The following is a 20,685-nucleotide window of genomic DNA, read 5'->3' on the forward strand; positions in this document are numbered from 1 at the left end:
GCTGTTTGTTTGCTCTGGCTCTGGCGTTCTCAGCGCCGTCAAAATAAAAGTCACAACAACAAGCACGGCTCACGTCACTTCAGAGTTCCTACTGGCGGTGCGAATGCAACCAGGAAAATGTTCCTATTGGAACCATTAGTTCTCGGGAATCGCACTGGTGGCTCGTTCCTATAACTGAGCTCCTACAACTACCCGCTGCGAAAGCTCCTAAAGTGCATTTTAGACACCCTAAACCTTGTGTGCTTGTTTTAAATCCGCTTTGTCTTTTTGTGAACAGTTTGGTGGAAAACTAGTCACTTTGGACAACATCAAGCCGTCGGCCCATCAGCCCCAGCAGACTTCTGCCCATGTCGTGCATGTCAGTCAGGTTGTGACAGAAACCGATTTCCTTGATCGATCAAACCAACTTCAGGCGACACTCACCGCAGGAAACTTCCTTCAGTACTGCCAAACCAAGATTGAAGCTGCTCACAATGAATTTGAGAAGACCATTTGGTCTTTTTTGAAGGTAAGACACTTGAATACTTCCTAAACTGGCGTACTTGTGTTAAAAGAACAGCAGGCTTGTGTTCATCAAGGTGTAACCAATCGATTTATGTTCTCAGGTAAACTTTGAAGAAGATGCACGTGGCAAATATTTGGAGCTTTTGGGTTACAAGAAGGAAGAGCTCACGCTAAAGGTATTTGTTTAAAAAAAAGTATGGTTTATAGTGTGAATATCTGAATCTGCTTCTTTGGGTCTCAAAGTGTAGGACTTGATTAGATTTGCTTGTGGTTTTCAGATTGCATCAGCGTTAGAAGAAAACTGCAAAACGGATGCTGCCGATGTGGTGAGTGCACCAGTCGTTGTGTTTTATCTATTTCCACGACTCGTTCAGGCAGCGTCTGGGTTCAAGTTCAGCATGTTTGACTTAATAATGAGTTTTTGAGAACCAAACAAGAAAATACATTTTATTTAATTATATAAAACAAGACAGGAACACAAACTTTTTTCCCCCATGAGCTTCTCTCCTAGGAAGGGGAAGTGAAAAAAATATTTGGAGAAGAAACTTGCACAGTAAAAACATTCAGCAGCTCAAGCAACTCTCTTTCTATAAACCAAACAAAATAGAAAATACATTGAGCCAAAACATTATGACCAGTCACAGGGGAAGCGAATATATCGTTGATCATCTCCTAACAAGGCCACATATTAAGGTCTGGGTAGATAAGGCATTAATCCGGACACATTAGAAAACGCTGTTTTCATTTCAAAACACTCGTACACACTAGCGTTTTCCAAAAGTTTCTATTCCACACTGAAACGTCGAAAAACGCTAAATGCACCTTGCCACAGGACATTTTGCCACAGGACAGCAAATGCGAGTACATTTTCTGTCATCTTTACAGGACTGTGATATGAAGCATGTGCAAAGTAACATATTTTAGCAACTGTGTGAAAGTGAATTGCACATAACAGGCACAATACCGGGTGTAATATCTTTGGGTTTCAATATACGTCACGACTAAACTTACGTCATCGTTTTTAAATACCTCCGTTTTCACAGTCCACCCAACCGTGTGAAAGTGGCGTGAATCCACTTTGGAAAAAAGCTTTGTCTCAGTGTGGACAGGAGACCAAAATGGAGAGAAAAAGATGTGTTTTCAAACAGAAACACATTAGTGTGGACAAGGCTCTCATAATCCACTTATGACGGATGCAGGAATAAAGATCTGAGCGACTTTGACTTATTGGTGTTATGTAGCCATTGTTTTCAAGTAGGCATTGTTTTCTTTGTTGGTTCACTTGGAATATTTGTTTAGGTTTGTTTAGTTTTTTCTTTCAGAATGTTTAGATTTATTTGGAATATCAATTGGTCAAAATTAATCAGGAAGAGGAAGCCATGCTAATGTTTTTCACTGCCTATATGTATTTCGGTAACACTTTTGTATGGGAACACACATTCACTACTAACTATGACTTTTGCCTCAATAAACTCCTAATTACTGCTTATTAATAGTTAGTAAGATGGTTGCTAAGTTTAGGTATTGGGTGGATTAATGGACGTAGAATATGGTCATGCAGAATAAGGCATTAGTTTGTGCTTTATAAGTACTAATAAACAGACAATATCCTAGTAATATGCATGATAATGAGCAACTAGTTCATAGTGAGAATTGAACACTTTGAATAAAGTGTTACCTATGATTTTCTAACCCAGGTTGAAGAGAAAAGCCCTGTCGAGATCGAGGAAGAGGCAGAACCTCCTGCCACAGAGACGCCTGACCTAGACGAGATTCCTGTTGACGATGATGAAGAAGAGCCCGTTGATAAAGAAGAAGAGCCCGTTGATGAAGAAGAAGAAGAGCCTGTTGTTGAGGAAACATCCAACATAGACGTTACTCCAGCTCCAACCTCCGAGGCCATTAACCTCAAAGTTAGCCAGGGCAAGTTTCTTTTTAAGGACCCTGCCTGATATAACAATAGTTGATTGATCAAATAACACTAGGAGTCAAATTCTGTATTTGCTGAATTTTTCATGCTGTCTGCGTTTCAGATATCGACGGGCTGATCACACAAGCTCTGCTCACGGGGGATTACGAAGCTGCTGTTAATCTCTGTCTCCACGACAGCCGAATGGCCGACGGCATCATCCTGGCTATTGCTGGCGGTCCTGAGCTTCTGGAAAAGACCCAGAGGAAATACTTCACCAAAACTCAGAGCAAAATCTCTAAGGTGAGGGGCTAGGGCTGGGCACGGACACACAATTCACCTTTTGATTCGATTTCGATTCACAAGCATTCGATCGTGATTAATCGGGGCCTATCAGATACAGTACTTGGCAAATTTCCTCAAAATTTTATAAAAAATCTCTCAACTAATGCTTAAAACTATACAGGGAATCCCAGTTGGTGCATTACTATAACATAAAGGGTTACAATTAAATGATTTGTATACTACTTACATTTAAATTACACATAAGGATGTTTTCGTGCATTATAATAATACATTTTTATAGAAATAATTATGTTTCTTCTCATTTTTTGTTTTATATATAAACATTGATATCTTGGCTGTCATAACATGGATTTATTGAAGCATATATTGAAGAACCGGTTGGGTAAATGCTCTTCTCTAGAATTTTTCTAGCTAACTTACAAGCCTTGGACATTGAATGGTTTTTCTGAGGTAAATATAACATTACGTGACATTGTTTACAAGCTGTTTTATTGACATCTTTGAGCAGATGAAGCACTATAATGCTTTGTTCATTCATCAACTGGAAACAGCATGGACTGAAAGATTGATTCTCGGTATTTAAGAACCGATATTGGTTCAAAATGAGAATTGATTTAAATAAATAAAAAAAATTTTTTAACCCAGTTCCCACTACTGTTCTTCAGTACTAGTTACTGGAGTTATGAATCCTTCTCATTTTTTTGTTTGGACCAGACCAAGAACCAGTCCCTTGATGTTTATAGTTATTGAATTAATAAAATATTTATGCAGATTTTCAAAACATGGGTCAATAATTACACTTTCACTTTCACAACACTGTAATATTGCACTGAAATGATCTGAAATACACATCTTGACATTTACCACATTAATGTTGTGTCTCGATGTGTTTCAGCTCATCAGTGCCGTGGTGATGAAGGACTGGTCGGATATTTTGGAGACCTGTGACCTCCAGAACTGGAAGGAGGCTTTGGCTGCAGTGATGACGTACGCCAAGCCAGACGAGTTCTCCTCACTGTGTGGTGAGTGCTGACTTTACATAATGTTCACATTACAGGTCGACAGCATTAGACAGAATGATTGCTGGTCTGATAAGGTCAAGCGTTATATAATGAACTGGTGCTACTGTTAGAGAACTACATGGCTATCTAGCAGGTCAATAAAATATTTTAACCTGTTGAGTAAAGCCAGGTTCACACTGTACGATTTTGGCCTCGATTTAGGTGTCTGAGGCTACGTTCACACTGCAGGGCTTAATGCTCAATTCCGATTTTTTGAAAAAATTCGATTTTTTTGCAAGGCCGTTCACATTTCCAATTAAATGCGACCTTTTGTGATCTCCTGTGTGAACGTGAAATGACCCAGAAGTGACCCGCATGCGCAGAAGAGTACTGAACGGTCAACGACGTCACTTGTTGTTTGCGAAAGTAGCTAAACTTTAACTGTGATTCTCTCTCACACACACACACACACACACACGAGCGCGCACAGCGACCGTTAAGAGCCAGACAGCAGCCGCTGACCTATCTAATATCAGATTCAGCACAAATAAGTTAACATAACGTATTAAAAATACGGAAAAAAGTTTCAAAAGCCGTGGGCTTTTATTTTATTTTTTTAATTAACGGGCTCGTCGAGGTCGACCCGTTCGGCAGATTTACCTCAGCTCGACGAATATGCAGTCCGTTTTCAAACCGACGACTACTTCAACGCAGAATTATGACGTTTTTCGCGTATCAATGACGTGCGGGTCGGATACATGCGACCTGGCCGTTCAGACTGAAGTCGCATTTCAAAAGATCGGATATGTATCGGATTTGGGACCACATACCCAAGTGGCCTGGGTCGCATTTGAAAAGATCGGATCTGTGTCGTTCAGACTGTCATGAAAAGATCAGATACAGGTCGCATAGGGGCAAAAAAATCGGAATTGGGTCGTTTCAGCCTGCAGTGTGAACGTAGCCTGAGTCCTAAAAGATTCCTCGAATCCTAGGTCAAAATCTGAAGTCTTTGATTACTAGTTTGAGATATTCACAGACAGTCGACTAATGACCGTTGCCATCAGATCTTAATTCTGGCAGTGTCAGAGGTTTAGAGGCACAGTCCTGCAGTGTGTCTTCTACGACAACCATCAAATCAAAGACCAATAGGAGCGCAGAACCTGATGTTAGTGTGACAACAACAAACCACCACTTGCTCCACACACACACACACACACACACACACACACACACACACACACGTGTTCGTTTTTTCCCCAGTTTTCTTTTCAAGAGAAGCCATGAACAAAATGAACGCTATAGAATTGTTTGCTAGCCGCCGTTTCTGTCCTGCATGTAACGCAGATCACGACACTGAAGGAGTCACGGATTGATGATGTAAATCTCTGGACGAGTCTTCTCGCGCGAGACCGTTTTTAGCGCGTCTTGACTGCCGTATCGTCGGACATTAACAGGGTTGGGAATCGGACACTTCAGTTCAGGAATCTGTAACTATATTTGTAATGTAAATTGAATTGATAAAGTTCAGTGTTATTTTACATTTGATCACAGTTTCTGTGCCTGAATACCTGAAAATCTCATAACAGTTTATTTCAATCGTATCTTTGTTCAGTTGTATTTAATAATGCTTGATATGCATATTAGTTAGGCTGGTGGTTTTTACTGTGGTATTTTTAAACCACAGGCAAAAGTTCCTCGTGTAAGAGTTATTTTTGTTCATGGTATTCAGCCACAATGAAATGATTTAGCATTAATACTTAGAACAAATGTGAATGATATCTAAGGTTTCTTTTACCTTATTGGAATCGAAATTAGTTAAAATTCAAACATTACCCAACCCTAGACATGAATGACAACTGAGATCCTACAGTGTGACATGGCTAACGGGAATCATGTTCACACAGTCTGACAAGCATCAGTCGTAAAGGACTGTTATAAATCGTACAGTGTGAAGCACAGAGTGTGTGCCATTTCATAGCAAATACATTAAAGTCTCCCTGTAGTTAATTTTATCTTTTAAAACTCATCTTTGATCACCAAAATTACATATTTAAAAAAAAATTCCATAAAAAAAAATTCTTTATGCCTTAAAATATCTTGACTGTAACTCGACACCCTTGCCTCATTTAGTATATGCGGTTCTATGAATATGCAAATGAGCCCCGCCTCCACTCACTCACTCAGCTCAGAGATCCACTGGTTGACGATCACACGTTGATCTGATTGGTAACAAGGTAGTTTGTGACGTCAGAAACACCAGCGATTTCAAACCGTGTTTTTGAGACTGTCTTTGGAGAAAATACTCAGCAATGCTGTCGACTTATGAACTTACACATGGTTTGTCTTAAAGCACATTAAAAACACCACATAGACATGTATACAACATTTAAAGCTTGACTTTCATCACAGGGAGTGAGTCTTTAATATCAGATTATATATATATTGGATGTCATCAAAAGGCTGTTTGCTATATTGCCCAGCCTTAGTTTTGGTTTCTCCATTCACCTATAGTCATGGCTGTTTGTGTGTGTTTAATGTTAGCCTGAATGTGAGTGTGTGCTCCTCCTGCAGGTCTGCTAGGCTCCAGGCTGGCGGCGTCTGAGGACTCGACTCTGCAGGATCAGGCCTGTCTCTGCTACATCTGCGCCGGCACAGTCGAGCAGCTCGTCGCCCACTGGGCCAAAGCACAGGAGTCCAGCGGCCCACTGTCACTGCAGGTCAGACCGCACCGCAGGAACACACTCACACACTCACAGAGGACTTTAAAGCTGCATGTGTAATACTATATAGGAGGATCTGTTGATAGAAATGCAGTAACTGTGTTCTCAGAGGTGTATAAAGACCTTACATAATGAGCCCTTGCATTGAAATATCCATTTTGCACCGCCATGTTTCAACAGTAACCCTGAACTGCTCTATAGAGCACGTTTCGTCACTATGTTGTTCTTCGTGCAAAGAAACTAGCTAAATTCAGCAAATAAAACACTTGACACAATGATGAACAAGTACAAATAATATTCAATCATTTTACTGAATAATTAAGTAAACATAATTTCTTAATTTATCTTTGTAAAGAAACCTCATTGCTTAACTGGCTACTCTCTGCTGTCTCAGACGACGACATCACTTCCTGTCGGCCACCGTAACTTCTGTTGGTTGCAATTCGCAACCTCAACACTAGATGTCGCTTAAAATCACGCACTGCACCTTTAATCCATCATGTTTTCATTGGGCTTGATAGTGAGTCTTGTTGTTCTTGTGTACTGAGCACAGCATGAGCATTGCAGGATGGGTCAGTGGACTGATGTAGCTGTATGGTGATCACCTGTATCTGTAGGAGCTGGTGGAGAAGGTGGTGGTCCTGCAGAGAGCAGTGGTGAAGACTCAGAACGGGGTTTCTCCTGATATGGGTGCGCTGCTGGCAGAGAAGATGAATCAATATGCCAGTCTGCTGGCATCTCAGGGCAGCTTACAGACGGCCATATCCTACCTGCCCGCCAACACTGAGCAGGTAAGCATTTATTATGTGGGAAATGTTCCTTAAAGGGATAGTTCACCCAAAAATTAAATGAAATCATCCTAGGTGTATATGACATTCTTCTTTCAGACGAATACAATCGGAGTTATATAAAAAATGTCCTGGCTCTTCCAAGCTTTATAATGCCAGTGAATGGTTGTTTCTGTTTTGAAGTCTATAAAAGTGCATCTATCCATGATAAAAGTGCATCTGTCCATGATAAAAGTGCATCTGTCCATGATTAAAGTGCATCTATCCATGATAAAAGTGCATCTGTCCATGATTAAAGTGCATCTGTCCATGATTAAAGTGCATCTGTCCATGATAAAAGTGCATCTGTCCATGATAAAAGTGCATCTATCCATCATAAAAGTGCATCTATCCATGATTAAAGTGCATCTATCCATGATAAAAGTGCATCTGTCCATGATAAAAGTGCATCTATCCATGATAAAAGTGCATCTGTCCATGATAAAAGTGCATCTGTCCATGATAAAAGTGCATCTGTCCATGATAAAAGTGCATCTATCCATGATTAAAGTCCATCTATCCATGATAAAAGTGCATCTATCCATGATAAAAGTGCATCTATCCATCATAAAAGTGCATCTGTCCATGATAAAAGTGCATCTGTCCATGATAAAAGTGCATCTGTCCATGATAAAAGTGCATCTATCCATGATAAAAGTGCATCCATCATAAAAGTGCATCTATCCATGATAAAAGTGCATCTATCCATGATAAAAGTGCATCTGTCCATGATAAAAGTGCATCTGTCCATGATAAAAGTGCATCTATCCATGATAAAAGTGCATCCGTCCATGATAAAAGTGCATCTGTCCATGATAAAAGTGCATCTGTCCATGATAAAAGTGCATCTGTCCATGATAAAAGTGCATCTGTCCATGATAAAAGTGCATCTGTCCATGATAAAAGTGCATCTGTCCATGATAAAAGTGCATCTATCCATGATAAAAGTGCATCTGTCCATGATAAAAGTGCATCTGTCCATGATAAAAGTGCTCCACACGGCTCCGGGGGGTTAATAAAGTCCTTCTGATGTGAATCAATATGTTCGTGTTAGAAAAATATTCATATTTAAAACTTAAAGTAAAATAATAGCTTCCGGCCAAACATACATACGGATTCAACTTAAAATTCGGCTTGTAAAGTGCAACTTATGCGAGTAATGCGACGTACTGCTGATATTTATGTTACGCCATTGACACACTCGCTACTTCTGACGTCACAAGTTGCGCATTAGGCGTAAGTAGACTGCGGTGGCCGTTTGGCCAGAAGCTAGAATTGTAAATATTTGTTAAAAAAAATTTGTTTTAGACTCTAATTCGTGACTGGTGTTTTGTTTTGCTCTATCCTCTGTGCTTCCGCGTTCGTTATTACATCATGCGTCAGGTCAGGGGTCACTCTTCCACCGTAAATCGATGCGTATGGCCGTCTGCCTGTCTAAATCATGGGCTAATGTTCATTTTTGTGTGAACTATCCCTTTAACTAATAATTAATAGTTGATTTTAAAGACCATGATTGACACTGTTGAATGGAGTGGAATGGAGTCTCTCTAACGATGGGGTCTCGTGTGTTCTGGGGTTCAGTTTGTTTCTGTTTTAGATTTTGTTCGTAAGGTTTAACGTCATCTTTGTGAATGTGATGTTTGTTTTGTGCCTGCAGGTTTCTGTTCAGCAGCTGCGAGATCGTTTGAGCAGAGCTCTGGGTCAGCAGACGCCTGTGGCCACAGTGACCGGCACGCAGAACACACACCAAACGCAGACACACACACAACCTCAACAGCCCGCTGCGCAGCCTCAGTACTACCAACAGGTACGAGAGACACTCACATACAGCTGGGAAACACACACACAGGTGCTTTATTTGACTCCAGCGTGTGTATGTGTTGTGTTCAGGGTAGATCCGCCACTACTGTCACGTCCTGGAGTAACCAAACCCCCACAGCTCTGCCCAGTGTCCCTCGCCAGCCTGTGCCCGCCGCAGACCCGCAGGTACACACACCGACAGAGCTCACACGCAGACACAGGCTACACACACCGCACGAGCAATACTCGATCAGAAGGATCATTGGATCACAGAAGGCTCTCTAAACACACGTGTGTGTGTGTGTGTGTGTGTGTGTGTGTGTGTGTTTCTCTCTGTTCTCAGGCCGAGTCCACATCTACAGTCTTCGGCATTCAGTCTCCAGTGATGGCGTCAGTACCCGCCTCCAATCCATTCATGTACTCGCAGCAATACCAGAGTAAGTGCACTGACACTGTGTGTGTGTGTGTGTGTGTGTGTGTGTGTGTGTGTGTGTGTGTGTGTGTGTGTGTGTGTGTGTGTGTGTGTGTGTGTGTGTGTGTGTGTGTGTGTGTGTGTGTGTGTGTGTGTGTGTGTGTGTGTGTGTGTGTGTGTGTGTGTGTGTGTGTGTGTGTGTGTGTGTGTGTGTGTGTGTGTGTGTGTGTGTGTGTGTGTGTGTGTGTGTGTGTGTGTGTTACCAACATAAAAATGTTTATGAATTACATTAAATAAATCACATAATTGATTTGAGCTATTTTTGATAGCATAGAATAGAATAGATATATATCTCTTCTATTCTATTCTAGATATATATCTCTTCTATTCTATTCTATAAATATGTTCTATATAATGTGAATCTAGGGCAGTTTTATTTTAGTATTATTTATAGTATTTAGTAATATTTTTAATGTTTTTTTTTTATTTTTATTTTATTTTATTAGGTTTTAGTCAATTTCTTCTGTGCTTTTGTCATGTTTGGTAGATTTTCCCCTATATATTTAGCTTTCATTTATTTCATAGCAGTTTTACGTTTAGTAATGTTAGCTCTTCAGCTTACACTTATTGAGCGCTGTAGTGATGTCGTAAATTTGTAGGCCAACCCGTAACTTCGCATCACACTTATTCCCTCCTTTTGGATTATTTACAAAAAAAGAAGCTCTGTGATCAACAAAAGTTTATGATACTTAAGATAATTTTCACAAATTAACAAGTTTAATGAATTTTGATGTCTAAATACAATCAGTTAGGCTACAAACGAACTACAGCACAGTCACATGAATTCATCATCACACCATTAAGCTTCCAGCTCTTTCAGTGTTTTTTCCCTGAGAGTTCAAGTTATAAAAGTTTGCAAGAGCGAGATTATAAACACAACGAGGCTGTGAAAGTGTTTAATTTAACAACTTCTGTAGTCTCATTTAGACACTTGTTAGCAACACGTAAAAGCTTTAATAAATTATGAAAATGATCAATTACTGGAAATTGAGTAGTTTTTGTGAAAAATAAGCACACTGTTTTGTGGTGGACCGTGTCTTGGTCAGTGAGCATCTGTCTGGAACACACTTGGAAATGCATGGAGATCTGCTAGAAACGCTTCAGATCGGCTAGATCAGCGAGCTACACTCCAGTCTTGTTATTTGTGGAGTTCTAACTTGAACTGCAAAGGTTAAACTTAAGCAGTGCATGTTTTTTTTTGTTGTTGTAAGAATGCTGTAAATTCTTTGCATGAACCTTATGCTTATGTATTCATATGTATGTTAACGGCTAAAGAGCTGTTTCAGATGTACTGAGTTAATATTTGCACGCATGTAACTGCGGCTGTAATGTGAAATATCTCTATAAATGACTAACTGCATATGCCTGTTCTCTCCTCTTCCTCACCAACATCAGACTACCCCCCTGTTCAGCAGTTCACACCCGGCATCTATCAGCCTGTGCCGTACTCTTCCTCCACGGCCTCTCCTCTTCCTCCTCCTCCTTCCTCCTCCTCCTCTTCTGCTGTCTATCCTCCACACTTCATGCACCCTGCCTCCTCTCAGCCAGCAGCTCCTCCTCTGGTGTCTGGGTCTTTCTCTCCTCCTGCTCTGTCTTCTGGCGTGTGTTTCCAGCATGGCGGGCCGGGGTCGCCCTCAGCTTATCTTCCTCCTCCAGTAGCCAGAGCTCCAGGTACTCAGAACGAACCCGCACTGATTCCAGCCTCCCAGAGAACAGGTCTGAAACATACCAGACATGCTTGATCAATCTCAGCAATCAGTATTAACACACATGTGTAATATATATAATATTAGGGGTGTGACGAGATCTCGTGAGACTAAAATGTGGCGAGTTTTCGCGTCGAGTGAAAAGCTGTCTCGCCATGACTGAGCGTGAGGGTAAAGTTAGCACAGAATATGCCTCCGCTACATCCACATTACATATTACGGGCACGCCTCCACTGTCGTTTTGCTGTTTTTATAAAAACAAAAACCATAGTAAACTACTGTAAACGTCGCACACAGTGCAGCATGAATCACAGTTCACTGAGTTCGTGACGATGGCGGAGGATTCGGTGCGCAACAGAGCCTAAAACGTCTGATAAATGTCTTATATTGTCGAATGGGCTCCGCACGTTAAATGTGCTCATAGACTAGTCTAATGCAAGTTAGACTGTTTCACAAAAATAAAGACTGACTTAATTTAGACCAAAAAAATTAGACACCTTAACCCCAGGCTAACCCCAGGTCTAAGACAGCAGTAACAATCAGTTACATTGCAAACAGCCAAAAGAAAAGGGAAAATGGCTCATAATGTAAACATTTCTTCTTGTTACTACATTCTCCACTAAATTTCCCAAGTAAAATGTCCTTGTAACTGTTATACTCCTCCAACAAACACATATTATCCGCTGGGGTAAACTGCACTGAGCGGTTGAATGTGCTTACTCGATCCGCCATGTTTTTTGTTTTGAAAAGTGTCTTATTTTACCCAGGATGCATTGCAGTGTAGTCCTACTTAAAGTCCGCGTGAACCGGAAGTTGTAAACGACTTTTCTCCAGTGCTGTGACGTATTTCCCAGTGAAAAGGAATATTGAACAGAGGGCAGGGTTTTACTCTAGCGCTCCTCCTCTCCATCTCTCGCTCATTACAGACTAACGATTTGAGGGGAGTGGTTAAGCGTTTCCCAAACCAAGCCGTCAAACCTACGTCATCAGGGAAGGTCCTCCAATGCAGAGGGGAGGGGCATTTTCAGATTTTGATTAAAGATTACGAAGCCAAAAAAATGTTTTCTGTGTTTTAACTTGCACGGATTAATTGTTCACCACAAGACTAGTAATACATTTACATTTACATTTAGTCATTTAGCAGACGCCCTTATCCAAAGCGACTTACAAATTAGGACTAAATTCAGCGAGTCATCATAAAGAGGCAAAAGCAACAACAACGCAGGAAGTGCTCAAAATATGAAGTTCAGGTATTATTCAGAGTAGCATAAGCCTGATAAGTGATGTTTTTTTTTTTTTTTTTTTCTATATTTTTTTCTATATAATATGCGCTAACAAAGTAAATAGGGTCCATTTTGATTTCAGTTGGACTTTAAGATAGTCAGAGTCTTAAATGCTTTGTGCAACGGTCTGATTTAGATGTCTATCTGAAGTCTGACTATCTACTATATCTAAGCCATAGTCAAAGTCTATCTTTGTGAAACCGGCCCCAGGACTCTGTTCACACTTTGAATATTGAGAGATATTCGTCTCGTTCTCGTGAACCCAATCTCGTGTCTCGACTCGTTCTCGTGAACCCAATCTCGTGTCTCGTTCTCGTGAACCCAATCTCGTGTCTCGACTCGTTCTCGTGAACCCAATCTTGTGTCTCGTTCTCGTGAACCCAATCTCGTGTCTCGTCTCGTTCTCGTGAACCCAATCTCGTGTCTCGTTCTTGTGAACCCAATCTCGTGTCTCGTTCTCGTGAACCCAAACTCGTGTCTCGTCTCGTTCTTGTGAACCCAATCTCGTGTCTCGTTCTCGTGAACCCAATCTCGTGTCTCGACTCGTTCTCGTGAACCCAATCTTGTGTCTCGTTCTCGTGAACCCAATCTCGTGTCTCGTCTCGTTCTCGTGAACCCAATCTCGTGTCTCGTTCTCGTGAACCCAATCTCGTGTCTCGACTCGTTCTCGTGAACCCAATCTCGTGTCTCGTCTCGTTCTCGTGAACCCAATCTCGTGTCTCGTCTCGTTCTCGTGAACCCAATCTCGTGTCTCGTTCTCGTGAACCCAATCTCGTGTCTCGTTCTCGTGAACCCAATCTCGTGTCTCGTTCTCGTGAACCCAATCTCGTGTCTCGTTCTCGTGAACCCAATCTCGTGTCTCGTCTCGTTCTCGTGAACCCAATCTCGTGTCTCGTCTCGTTCTCGTGAACCCAATCTCGTGTCTCGTTCTCGTGAACCCAATCTCGTGTCTCGTTCTCGTGAACCCAATCTCGTGTCTCGTCTCGTTCTCGTGAACCCAATCTTGTGTCTCGTCTCGTTCTCGTGAACCCAATCTCGTGTCTCGTTCTCGTGAACCCAATCTCGTGTCTCGTTCTCGTGAACCCAATCTCGTGTCTCGACTCGTTCTCGTGAACCCAATCTCGTGTCTCGTCTCGTTCTCGTGAACCCAATCTCGTGTCTCGTCTCGTTCTCGTGAACCCAATCTCGTGTCTCTTTCTCGTGAACCCAATCTCGTGTCTCGTTCTCGTGAACCCAATCTCGTGTCTCGACTCGTTCTCGTGAACCCAATCTCGTGTCTTGTCTCGTTCTCGTGAACCCAATCTCGTGTCTCTTTCTCGTGAACCCAATCTCGTGTCTCGTTCTCGTGAACCCAATCTCGTGTCTCGACTCGTTCTCGTGAACCCAATCTCGTGTCTCGTCTCGTTCTCGTGAACCCAATCTCGTGTCTCGTTCTCGTGAACCCAATCTCGTGTCTCGTTCTCGTGAACCCAATCTCGTGTCTCGTTCTCGTGAACCCAATCTCGTGTCTCGTTCTCGTGAACCCAATCTCGTGTCTCGTCTCGTTCTCGTGAACCCAATCTCGTGTCTCGTTCTCGTGAACCCAATCTCTTGTCTCGTCTCGTCCTCGTGAACCCAATCTCGTGTCTCGTTCTCGTGAACCCAATCTCGTGTCTCGTCTCGTTCTCGTGAACCCAATCTCGTGTCTCGACTCGTTCTCGTGAACCCAATCTCGTGTCTCGTTCTCGTGAACCCAATCTCGTGTCTCGTTCTCGTGAACCCAATCTCGTGTCTCGTTCTCGTGAACCCAATCTCGTGTCTCGTTCTCGTGAACCCAAACTCGTGTCTCGTCTCGTTCTTGTGAACCCAATCTCGTGTCTCGTTCTCGTGAACCCAATCTCGTGTCTCGTCTCGTTCTCGTGAACCCAATCTCGTGTCTCGTCTCGTTCTTGTGAACCCAATCTCGTGTCTCGTCTCGTTCTCGTGAACCCAATCTCGTGTCTCGTCTCGTGAGATAGTGTCTCATCACACCCCTAATTCTTCTCAATCTCAAAGAAGCATTTGGTATTTATGATCAAGATACTGCATCAGAATGCATTAAAGACTGTCCGGTGGTGGTGTGACATGCTCCTTTTAAAACAATTTTTTTAGTATTTTGTTAATTCAATCTTTTATGACCTCATATTAATTAAAAGACTGCATGGATGTTTGTAGTGCAGGGCTATATGTGAACAGACCGACAGGTGATTAAAAGTGGTGTTAAAAGTAGTTTCTGTTTATTCTCTTAAATGAGAAACTAATATCTTCATGTTGATTAAAAATAACTTCTTGGACAAGTTATGCGTCAGCTACCTTGTTTATTCACAGGAGGATTAAACCAAGACGCCTGGTCTTTGGAAGGTGAACTATAAAGAGATTTTTTTTTAACAATTTAATATGGTGGACCATAATTGTCCAGCTCAAATTATTAATGAGTAATTCTAACAATCAGTGAGGCACTTTTCTTTTCTCACATTGATGATTTTGTTTTTCTGAAGTGATTCTAAAATGTATTAATCACTAATTTTGAAGTATTTATAAATGTAATGATCAAGTAGTGGCTGAAAATAAGCATTGGGTTTGCTCTGAATTTGCATGGTAAGTAATGTAGGCCAGTGGAAGCTTCCAGAACCTCACTCTGGCTGTAGCTCATCATTTTACATTGGTTGTCCAAGACATTGATTGTTTTCTTGTGTTCATTGAAGCCTGCAGAAAACAAATCCCTAACCCTAGTCCTACAGTAGCTGTGATTAAGAACCTGCTTGCGATCAGTGTGTTGTGATAAAACCATAACGGGTCAATGCTGTACATTTTGAGAATGAATTTGAGGTCCACCTGGCATGAACCTCTCAGAGGTAGAGCGGGTTGGAAGGTTTTGAAATCTAAACTGAGAAGATCTGTTTTGTTCTGCTTTAGGACCTCAGAACGGCTGGAACGACCCCCCCACTCTCAACAGAGCTGCCAAAAAGAAGAAGGTGGGTTCGACTGAAGATCCTCTTGCTCATAACGTACATGGATTTGGCTTGATTTGAAGAAAACATGCTCTGTTTTTGGTCTCCAGATCCCAGACCACTTCACTCCACCAGCACCCATCACCGCTCCCATTATGGCCCCTGTAGGGGAACCTCAGGCCCCCGCTGTCCCGGGCATGCACACCCTTCCACCGCAACAACAGGCCCCAGATCAGCACGCGGGCCCAGCGACCTTCACCCCCATCCATCAGCAGCCACTGGGACCCCCATGCAGGAATCCCAACATGCCTCAGGTTAACATGGAAGGGGCGCCTGGAGCTCCAATTGGAGATGTGATAAAGGTATTAGTTTATGTGACATTAAAAAACCCTTAAGTTTGTCATACGCTTTGTCTTTTCCACATGTTATATGTTATTCTGTGTTCTCTCCCGCCCACATCAGTCCATCCCCACTGAGAAGATCACCAAGAAGCCGATCCCTGAGGAACACATGGTCCTGAAGACCACATTTGAGGGACTGATCCAGAAATGTTTGGCTGCTGCTTCAGACCCGGTTTGTTTACTGTGAAATGACACTAATTAAAACAATCTCATATTTCATGATTTAGGGTCCTATGAAGGACCTTTTTTTCCGTTTTGATTTTTATAGATTTCTTTTTATATTTATATATATAACAGCAGCAGCGAAACATCTATTCCGCCCAGACCAAACATATCAACATTGTCAACTCCTTTTAGCCTCTGGTGCTCTTTGGTAATTTTTGACAGAAAAATTGTACGTTTAAATTTTTTTATTGTTTTTTACTTCATCAGAATGGTGCGAAACTTGGCTATGTGAACACACAAACAAATCATGGGCATGATTTGAAAAGGTTAAATGCTCATGTAAAAAAAAGTCACACTTGTGCTCCTCACGGTCAAAAATGAAATGAGACGAATTTCATCTAGTGGAAACTTTTGGTACTGCAGCCAAACAACATCTGACCGAAAGCTCATTTTTTGAGATATCAACCTCAAATTTTATTATGGATTTTCTTGCAGTTTTAGAGTAAACATGATTTAAAAAATATGTTTCATATAAAAAAAATTAATAGTATTTTTGTGCAGTTTTCATAACAATACACGTAAAATTCTGTTACTTTTAAACTTTTTTTATGTTCACTTTTGTCACCTCAGCAATAATCTGCCGAGTGTCGTCTTTGAAAAGAGATCAAACTTCAGTCTGTGCTCTGCATTCAAGATGTATCACAGTTTAAGTTAGAAATTTAGTTAGAAAAAGTGAATAAATGAATTATAAATACAGCGTAAATATAATTATTTAAAAAAATCCCGTAAAAATAAAACATATTAAATAAAAAACATTATCAAACTAAAATATAGTACATTCATTTCATTGACAAAAAGAACATACAATTTCAGTCATTCTTGCCCGACACACGAAGAGCACCAGAGGGTTCAGAAAAACAGCTTAGGAAGTTATCAACAATAATAATGTTTGTTTGCTTTTGCAACTTCTGTCTGTCCATTTTTAAACTCCCCAACATTATAAATAACCAAGTTTTTCCCCTTCATCCTCACAGCAAACCAAGAGGAAGTTGGATGATGCGCATAAGAGGCTTGATTATCTCTATGACAAGCTGAGAGAACAAACAGTGAGTAACACACACTTTTATTAATTTTTTTTACCTCCGTTGTTTATATATTGTAATTTGCACAGTGATTTTCCAATATGTTGTCTGAGACACACACTTAGAGGCGGTTTCTTCTCTCCAGCTGTCTCCTGCTATAGTCGGTGGTCTTCACAATATGGCCCGCAGCATCGAGTGCCGCTGCTACACCGACGGGCTCAACATACACACACACATCGTGAGCAACAGCAACTTCAGCGAGACGTCGGCCTTCATGCCGGTCCTGAAGGTGGTGCTGACACAGGCCAACAGACTGGGTGTTTGATGTCTCCGTACACACACACACACACCAACAAGTATTCTCAAAAACCCTCAAGCCATCATTCCTCAAGGACCAGCTGTGCATTTCGCCAGTCTTAACAGATCTGGTTTACACTCACGTTTTGTTTATTCTTTTGTCTTCTTAATATTTTAATGTTATGTATTTGTAATCATGACAGAGCAGAGTGCAATAGTGCTTTCCCCTTTTATGTCCCGAGCTGTAATGGTAAATTAGCTTTGTTAAATGAAATGCGTGTTTTATGCTTTAAGTGTTGAGTAGTCTAAGCAAGAGAGCTCATTGTTTCAGGTTCACTGTGCATTATTCTTTAGGAACACCATTCATTTGGCATTATTATTATTTGATCTTCCATGATTAGGATATTTGACGTTTACGATGATCACAACTCCTCTGCATTTCAGCTTATTATAGAGAGTCTGATATGATTTATGGCATTATTTCTGCAGATGAAACTTGATATGGCAACAAAATGACATGCTAAAATGTTCAATTAATTTTTAATTGATTCAGTATTTGTCACTCGACTCGTACAATTGGAATTTAGAATTAAACCTTGACTCGTGTTTGTGTCATAATAATAATGCTGCCTGTCTTCACTGTACGCCACTACATGTTTGAAACATCTTTTCAGATTATGGATCATACTTCTGATACAAAGGGGCAAAAGAAACCGGATCTGATGTGTAGAAAGGGAAAAAGGTCAGGCTACAGTAAAGGGGAATATGATATTTTTATAATCATCTTTTTTTTTCTTTTTTTAATCATGTCTCGGCTAGCTGTCGTTCTGTTAGTACGTCTGAAATGAGCAGTTTTGCATATGCCTGCACAAAAGCTTTGGAGGCTTGCTCTAAAATGTTGGGTTTTTTAATGCAATCCATGTACTGTCTCAATAATTGAGGTTGTACTGTAAATCTGATGACTGTTTTGCAGTTTTATTAAAAACAAATTGAGACCGCTGTTTTGATGTTTCTTTTTATAGATGTTTTATTTTAAATGTTAAATGTATGTAGTACCCATGTCATAAATTAATTCACTACAGTATTCATATTCTATACTATTATGCCAATTTATACCTAATACGGTCATTTTATTTGCTAATTCATTTGCCAACATCTAATCCTTAACAAAACAGAACTTCATTGCTGTACTTTCAAAAACACACACACACACTTATTTCCGTTTTAACTAATAATTACCTCCTTGGATGTTTGAGTTAGCACACTTCTGCGTACAAATTTGTAACCAAATTATGGTTGACACACGTTTTATACAAATCTATATCTGTAATGTTATTTCCTCCATATTTTGGTTCTCTATCTATCTTATAATTGGACAGATGACGGTAGGAATGTTTTTGTATGACATTCAACGAATGAACAAGCTAGATGATCATTGGATCACAATCACATGCAGAAACAAGATTGTTACACTTAAAACGACAAAGAGCTTACATATACTTAGTTTACATACATTAAAGAATGAATGGTCATATCTGGTGTTTTAAATCAGGATTAATACTCGCGTTTTAATTCATGCTTGAGTCACTACATTTACACCATATATAAATGTTTTACCTGTACACGACTTAAATCGATTAAAATTTCATTGATCACCAACAGACATCATGATATGCTTATTTCCTAAATAAACCTGTTTTATTCTACTCCTAAACTACAAGAACAGTAACCGTTATTAAGCGGCTATGCAGAAGCCCCGCCCACAACGTGAGTAAGAAAAATATCCGTATTTAAAACTTTATAAAGTAAAATAACTACAGTAGCTTCCGGCCAAACAAACATACGGATTTGACTTAAATCTAAAGCGCAACTTGAATATGGATATTTTTCTTACACAAACACATCGCTTCACTTCAGAAGGCCTTTATTAACCCCCGCAGAGCCGTGTGGAGCACTTTTATCATGGATAGATGCACTTTTATAGACTTTCAAAACAGAAACGTCCATTCACTGCCATTATAATGCTTGGCAGAGCCAGGACATTTTTTAATATAACTCCGATTGTATTCGTCTGAAAGAAGAATGTCATATACAGCCTACATTGTAGCCTACTACTGTATCTTTCCAACAGTGTTCGTGTTTTTCTATTAGCTAGTAGAATCTGAGAGCTGAGATTTTTTTATATCATCAGTAACCTGCTCTGTCTAGTCTGTCGATCTCCGTGTCATCTTTGCTTCGCGATTTTTCTGTGCGTGAGAAAATGGATGTGTGGCGTGAGAGTGTGTGAAAAGTGTCAATTGCGTGTGTTTCACGGCGAATGCGTGAGAGTTGGCAGCTCAACTTCCGACTTTTCGGCAATTTTTTGTAGCTGGATATATATCATTTGTTGCGTCTAAATATGAATGAGAATACGGTTATTCATAAATCGAATTATTATTGTTCTTATTATCATTTAGGGGGATTAGGAACATTTTGGGGTAGCTTCAGCCCCCCTAAAATAGGCCTAACGACGTCCCTGTGTAAAACACTAGGCCTACTCTCTTGTGTCTTTTTCTTGTTCAGCAGTGGAGGTACAGGAGTTTGTCACATGAGCACAGCACTGTATATTGCCTGCAGTATATATGCACAACTGATAAACTTTACAGTTATTGAACTGAACTGAATCAACACCGAACTGACTTGAGCTGAATAATGATGACACGAGTTAGAGATGCTTTACAGAATTCTTTGAATTTGTTACTATTGTGAGGCTGCTTTGAAACGATCTGTATAAAGTGCTACAGAAATAAAGGTGACTTGACATATTCAACATACAAAATTAACAGAAATGCAAGGGTGAAAACTGTATTTGTCTCTCAAAACGTTTAGTTTTATTTCTTTATGTATCTATTAATTTTACCAGGCGAATAGATAATTATAATAAAAAATAGCCTTAGATACAAAATAAATAAATAAAAATAAAAATAAAAAAATGAAAAAAAAGAAACGTGCCTATTTTACACCTCACGTGCAAAGCCCGCGAAAGAACCAGAGGGCAAAAGGGTGAGCTGGTAATGACGGAGTCCACATCGCCTGACTGAGTTTTCCTGAGGTAAAGTTATCTTTGCATAATATAAGTATAAAATTGACGGGCTGTCTTTTAAACATACCACATCTTGGCCTACTGTTCACATAAACGGTAAACGCTTTCCGTTTTTTTTCCCTTTTCTTCTATGGTCCACTTTTCACCAACGTTAATAGTCT

The 20,685-nt window shown here is 40.4% G+C and overlaps 1 protein-coding gene across 3 annotated transcripts in view; it reads left to right on the plus strand.

Moving 5' to 3' along the window:
- The window catches only part of sec31a (SEC31 homolog A, COPII coat complex component), a 30,739-nt gene extending 12,297 nt beyond the window's left edge, over positions 1-18,442 (plus strand). The window contains exons 11-28 of one of the 3 annotated variants that reach the window (XM_082156838.1): positions 278-508; positions 606-680; positions 783-830; positions 2,202-2,427; positions 2,538-2,716; positions 3,615-3,741; positions 6,292-6,437; positions 7,058-7,231; positions 8,925-9,074; positions 9,158-9,253; positions 9,411-9,504; positions 10,935-11,255; positions 14,875-14,907; positions 15,463-15,521; positions 15,608-15,859; positions 15,960-16,070; positions 17,098-17,169; positions 17,291-18,442. In XM_082156838.1, the coding sequence (XP_082012964.1) occupies positions 278-508; positions 606-680; positions 783-830; positions 2,202-2,427; positions 2,538-2,716; positions 3,615-3,741; positions 6,292-6,437; positions 7,058-7,231; positions 8,925-9,074; positions 9,158-9,253; positions 9,411-9,504; positions 10,935-11,255; positions 14,875-14,907; positions 15,463-15,521; positions 15,608-15,859; positions 15,960-16,070; positions 17,098-17,169; positions 17,291-17,470 (2,574 nt within the window). In that variant the 3' untranslated portion in view covers positions 17,471-18,442. The remainder of the gene's footprint in view (positions 1-277; positions 509-605; positions 681-782; positions 831-2,201; positions 2,428-2,537; positions 2,717-3,614; positions 3,742-6,291; positions 6,438-7,057; positions 7,232-8,924; positions 9,075-9,157; positions 9,254-9,410; positions 9,505-10,934; positions 11,256-14,874; positions 14,908-15,462; positions 15,522-15,607; positions 15,860-15,959; positions 16,071-17,097; positions 17,170-17,290) is intronic. The other 2 variants (XM_082156839.1, XM_082156840.1) reach the window with 2 other exon arrangements.
- Positions 18,443-20,685: the final 2,243 nt, after the last annotated feature.

Source organism: Leuciscus leuciscus (genome assembly GCF_965113295.1).
Source record: "Leuciscus leuciscus genome assembly, chromosome: 24".
Lineage (NCBI taxonomy): Eukaryota > Metazoa > Chordata > Actinopteri > Cypriniformes > Leuciscidae > Leuciscus > Leuciscus leuciscus.